The following is a 6,243-nucleotide window of genomic DNA, read 5'->3' as shown; positions in this document are numbered from 1 at the left end:
TTTTGGGGGAAACTGCTGAAAGATATTTTATAGTTAAAGAAAGCACTGTATTTTTTAGCATAGACGCACCAAGGCTTAGAGGGCAAAAACCAGGGGGAAAAAAATATTAAACCTGGTGCGTCCATGTCCAGGAGTGTCTTGTAGACATTCTCCCTAATTATTGTGTCCCCCTTGTACCTCATCTGTCCCCTATGTGTCATCCTGTGTCCCCATGTGTCCTCCTGTGTCCCCTTCTGTCACCCGTGTGTCCCCTTCTGCCACCCCGTGTGTCTCCTTCTGTCCCCTGGTCTCCTCCGATCCCCTGTGTCCTCCTCTTCTTCCTGAATAATGTAAAGCAGCAGCAGCACAACTCATATAATCCATTGGCTCCACCGGGTATCAGATACCTTTTCACTGGTACCCTAGTGCTAGCTTTTGCTGATGATGCAATCAGCTGAAGTGGACGCTAAGGGAGCAGTGAAGGAAGGGTATCTGATTGCCGCTGGAGCCAATGGATTAGGTGACCCATGTTGCTGCTACTTTACATTATTTGGGGGGGGGGGGGGGGCAGAGAAGAACACAAGCGGGGATTGAAAGAGGCACGGGGGCCAATACAGGGAGATCCGGACATTCCATCGGGTCGGCATTTCATATTGGCAGGCATTTATAAGTTGGGGACTCCCCATATTTGGCATGCAGTGACTTTTTCTCTCCACTTTTGGCGAAGAAAAGGTGCATCTTATATGCTGAAAAATATGGCAATTTATCAGAAATGATTTGTAAATCCACCCGATTCTCCTTTTTGCCGTTTTGCCCTCCCTGCCTTTTCAGTATTATTTTTTCATCAATAAGCAATCAGAAAACAGTTATCATTTTCTTTCTTTGCTGGCGAAACAGTCTCTGCATTGCTACTTTCACTTCCTTGTTCCTCAGCGTATATATGATGGGATTTAACATGGGTGTAACCACAGCATAGAAAACAGTTATGAATTGATTGGCTGAGGAGTAGACAGACATAGGTTGGATATAGACAATAATGCCGGTCCCATAGAACACAGAGACCACAATTAAATGGGAGGCGCAGGTTGAGAAGGTCTTATACCGTCCTTTCTTTGATTGAATGTTAAGGATGTTTCTTACAATGTAACTGTAAGACACCAGAATTAACATGAAGCAGGAAGGGCCTAAAATTCCAGGCGTGGTGATCAGCATGATCTCATCAATCGTTGCATCTGAACATGAAAGCTTGATTAGTGGAGTGGCATCACAGAAAAAGTTGTCCACTCTGTTTGGTCCACAAAAGTACAGTCGAAGCAGGAAGGCGGTATGGAAAGTAGAATGAGTGAAACCACCCAACCATGCACAGGCTCCCAATGGCAAAGTTACTGCCCTTCTCATTAGGATGGAATACCGTAAAGGGTTACATATAGCCACATATCGATCATAAGCCATGCCGGCTAGTAGAAACATCTCAGAGCTCCCCAATACATGAAAGAAATACATCTGCAAAATGCAACCATAAAATGGGATGCTTTGGTTGTCATTGACCAGGATGTCAAGCAATTTAGGGACGGTAACCGAGGCATAACAGACATCCAGGAAGGACAAGTTTGTCAGGAAAAAATACATAGAGGTGTGAAGACGGGTGTCCACCTGGATGACTAAGATGATGAGGACATTGCCAAAGATGGTGATCACGTAGACTGTGGTAATGGTCATGAAGAGGAGCAGCTGGACCTCATAGATGGAGGATATGCTGGACAGGATAAATTCAGGAATATTGCTGTGGTTAGAGCTGGAAAAAGATGGATAATGTTTCATCTGTGAAAAAGAAGAGAAAATTATTATTTAATGTCCACCATGCCCTACCCTAACATTTTATTAAAACTGAAAGGGTCGCTCCATGGTCTTCAGCAACACAGACATGGCATCATACTGTTTCTACATCTGGCATGAATCAACCAAAGAGTACAGATAGCCTGAACCTCCGATTTTAGGTTCGCGAACCTACCGCGAAAGTTCGGTTCGCGCGAACTTTCGCAAACCGTAATAGAGTTCAATGGGGAGGCGAACTTTGAAAACTGGAAAAAATTATGCTGGCCACAAAAGTGATGAAATAGATGTTTGAAGAAGTCTAACACCTGGAGGGGGGTATGGCGGAGTGGGATACTCCCGGGGAAAAATCTGGATTGGATGCAAAGCAGCATTTTAAGGGCAGAAATCACATTGAATGCTAAATTGCAGGCCTAAAGTGCTTTAAAACATCTTGCATATGTGCATATCAATCAGAGAGTGTAATTAGAGTACTGCTTCACACTAACACACCAAACTCACTGTTTAACGCATCGAAAACAGCTGTTTGCGTTGTGACGGCCGTGCTGGACTGGTGCGCACCATGGCCAGAGTGCAGGCCGTGGCGGTTTTCAAGCCCATATGGTCGCTGGGCTGTGGTAGCTCAATGATAGAACAACAGTGACTGTACAGCTGATCAAATTTGGTCTGACCACAATGAAGCAACGACCTTATTACCTTTTGTGTGCCACCCCCACCCGAGACACTCAAATAGCCGGCGGTCATTTCTTCATTGTGATACGCAAGCCTCTTCACTGCGGCAAGGTAAAGATCACGAAGGGGAATGGGCACATGTACATGCCTTTTGTTCTGTTGTTGCAGCCGCCTGCAGTGCAGCCAGATAAATTAGGCAGGCATGTACACGCACCAAAAAAATTATTATAGCGGCCGCTGCTAGCAGCAGCCGAAAAAATTCAGGAATCTGCCTGGAGTCCTGGACCCTGTTGGTGGTGGCGGAGAAGGCAGTCAAGCAGCCTGCGGGCAGAGGTGCTGTGTGGGTAGCAACTTAGTCTTGGGGCAGGCAGCCAGTCACACGGCATGTAGGCAGAGATGCTGTGTGTGGGGACTGACTTAGTCTTTGGACGGGCAGTAGTCATCCGGGATCCATGCCTCATTCATTTTGATAAAGGTGAGGTACTGAACACTTTTGTGACTTAGGCGACTTCTCTTCTCAGTGACAATGCCTCCAGCTGTGCTGCAGGTCCTTTCTACAGGACGCTTAAGGCAGGGCAAGACAGAAGTTGGATGGCAAATTGGGACAGCTCTGGCCACAGGTCAAGCCTGCGCACCCAGTAGTCCAAGGGTTCATCGCTGCTCACAGTGTCTACATCCACACTTAAGGCCAGGTAGTCGGCTACCTGTCGGTCCAGGCATTGGTGGAGGGTGGATCCGGAAGCGCTAAGGCAAGGTGTTGGACTAAACAATGCCCGCATGTCCAGCATCACCATGAGATCGCTGGAGCATCCTGTCCTTGCCTGCATGGACATCGGAGGAGGATTACTGGCAGTGGTACCTTTATTGCGTTGTGCTGTGACATCCCCTTAAACGCATTGTAAAGCATACTTGCCAGTTTAATCTGCATGTGCTGCATCCTTTCTGCCTTCAGGTGAGTTGGTAACATGTCCGCCACTTTGTGCCTATACCGAGGGTCTAGTAGTGTGGCCACCCAGTACAGCTCATTCCCCTTAAGTTTTTTATACGGGGGTCCCTAGACAGGCTGGACAGCATGAAAGATGCCATCTGCACAAAATTTGATCCAGACATACTATCCATCTCCTCTTGCTTTCCTCAGTGACGTCAGGTAAGTCCTCCTCCTCCCCCCAGCCACGAACAATACCATGGGAACGTCGAGCAGCGCAAGCCCCCTGCGATGCCTGCTGCTGTTGTTCTTCTGCCGCCGCCTCCTCCTCCTCCTCCAAAGAAACACCTTCCTCATCATCCGAGTCTGACTCCTCTTCCCCACACGACTCTTCCTCCTCCTCCCCGCTCTGTGCTGCCGCAGGTGTTGAGGAAACATCTGGTTCTGATGAAAATTGCTCCCATGACTCTTCCTGCCGTAACTGTTCCTCTTCACGCTCCTCCACAGCTTGATCCACCACTCTACGCACGGCACGCTCCAGGAAGTAAGCATACGAATCAAGTCGCTGATGGTGCCTTCACTGCTACTCACCAGGTTGGTCACCTCCTCAAATGGCCGCATGAGCCTGCATGCATTTCGCATCTGTGTTCAGTTGTTGGGCCACAACATCCCTATCTCTCCAGATTGTGTCCTTCTACTGTAATTGTACAGGTACTGCGTGATGACTTTCTTCTGTTCTAGGAGGCGAGAGAACATGACCAGGGTCGAATTCCAGCGAGTCCAGCTATCACATATCAAGCGTCTCACTGGCAAGTTGTTTCTCCGTTGAATGTCCACAAAGCGTGCCATGGCCGTGTAAGACCGCCTGAAATGCCCACACAACTTCCTGGCCTGCTTCAGGACGTCCTCTAAGCCTGGGTTTTTTGAGACAAATCTTTGAATGACTAGATTGAGCACATGTGCCATGGAGGGTACATGTGTCAGCTTTCCCAAATTCAAAGCGGAAAGGAGATTGCTGCCGTCACACACCACGTTGCTGATCTCCAGCTGGTGTGGGGTCAGCCACTGATCCACCTGTTTGTTAAGAGCAGCTAGGAGAGCTGGTCCAGTGTGACTCTCCACTTTGAGGCAAGACATGTCTAATATGGCGTGACACCGTCATACCTGGCATGCAGCATAGGCTCTGGGGAAATGGGGCTGTGTAGCTGGAGAGGAGATGGCAGCACCAGTAGAGTTGAACTGCCACTCAGCCAAGGAGGAGGAGGAGGATGACAGCAAAGAGGATGTAGCAGGAGGAGTTGGAGGAGAAGGAGAGGAGGTGGCAGGAGGCCTGCCTGCAAGCTGTGGACGTGTCACACGTTGGTCCGCTGCACAGTCACATACTCCCTGCTTGCCATCGTTCACCAGGTTGACACAATGGGCTGTGTAAGTAATATAGCGGCCCTGACCGTGCTTGGCAGACCAGGCATCCGTGGTCAGGTGGACCCTGCCTTGACCCAACGCTGTGTGCTAGAGATGACACCACTTGCCTCTCAACTTCACGGTACAGTTTGGGTATCACCTTTTTAGAGAAATAATTGCGGCCTGGTATCTTCCACTGTGGTGTCCCAATGGCCACAAATTTATGTAAGGCCTCAGAGTCCACCAGCTTGTATGGTAATAGCTGGCGAGCTAACAGTTCCGCCATGCCAGCTGTCAGACGCCGGGCAAGGGGGTGACTGGCAGAAATTGGCTTCTTCCGCTCAAAGACTTCCTTCACGGACACCTGGTTGCTGTGGGCAGAGGAGCAGGAACCGCTCAAGGGCAGAGGCGGTGTGGAGGACGGTGGCTGTGAAGGTGCAAGGGAGAAAGCGTCTGAAGATGCTGCACCTGAAGCAGGAAGAGGACAAGGAGGGTGGCTTTTGTTTTGTGTGCTGCTTTTGCTCAGGTGCTCTTCCCATTGCAGTTTGTGCCTTTTCTCCATGCGCCTTCATAAGGCACTTGTCCCTACGTGAGTGTTGGCCTTTCCACGGCTCAATTTTTGGAGGCAGAGAGAACAGATGGCATTGCTCCGATCTGAGGCAGACACACTAAAAAATGTCCAAACCGCTGAGCCCCCCTGGGGTGATGGCACTATGGTGGCCTCAGCAGCTGAGGGCATGTTGGCTGGCTGTCCATAGGTGGCGATACATGGCGCCGGACACTGCCACCAGCTGTTTCTGAGGACGAGCTCCCCCTGCTTCTTTCAGGAACTTGTCTCCTCCTACTCCTCTCTGACTCCCCCTCTGAACTGTCCCCTTGGTCATCTTGTCTCTTAGGAACCCATGTGGGATCCGTATCATCATAATCATCATAATCATCCTGCCCAGCTTCGCTTGCCTCAGACAACTTCAAAACTGCACCAACAGCAGGTACTTCATCATCCTCCTCCTCACACGTTACGTCCATAGTGTCGCCGCCTAACTCAGACATATGAGGTGGTGTAACTTGCTTAGCGCCTTCATCTAGTTGTAACAACAACTGTGAATCAGTGATTTTCCCACCAAATAACTCCTGCGAAGTGTCAAATGCAGCGGAAGATGAGGTGTTCTGTGTTAAATAGTCAGCCACGTCCTGACAATCTTGGGAGGTGATGGAACGTGCCTTCTTCTGAGCACTGTGCTTTGGGCCAGGGCCGCACAAAATCACATCAACATGACCTCGCACAGACCTGCCGAGTGGCCTTCCTCTGGGTCTGCCTCTACCTCTGCCTGTTTTGTCCGTTGTGTCCATATCGGGGGAGTGAAAGGTATGCACTGATTTGACTAATACAATGTGCAGTCACACAGGTGCAGTTAACAGGTATGCACGGAGTG

At 49.6% G+C, this 6,243-nt stretch overlaps 1 protein-coding gene across 1 annotated transcript in view; it reads right to left on the bottom strand.

Moving 5' to 3' along the window:
* Positions 1-834: 834 nt before the first annotated feature.
* Positions 835-6,243, bottom strand: part of LOC137533457 (olfactory receptor 10A7-like) — a 31,530-nt gene continuing 26,121 nt past the window's right edge. The window contains exon 3 of the mRNA XM_068254843.1: positions 835-1,800. Within this exon, the coding sequence (XP_068110944.1) occupies positions 835-1,800 (966 nt within the window). The remainder of the gene's footprint in view (positions 1,801-6,243) is intronic.

The sequence above is a fragment of the Hyperolius riggenbachi genome, chromosome 9, assembly GCF_040937935.1.
Source record: "Hyperolius riggenbachi isolate aHypRig1 chromosome 9, aHypRig1.pri, whole genome shotgun sequence".
Lineage (NCBI taxonomy): Eukaryota > Metazoa > Chordata > Amphibia > Anura > Hyperoliidae > Hyperolius > Hyperolius riggenbachi.
Note: the sequence above shows the minus strand (reverse complement) of the source record. Positions and strands in the feature narration are given on the sequence as shown.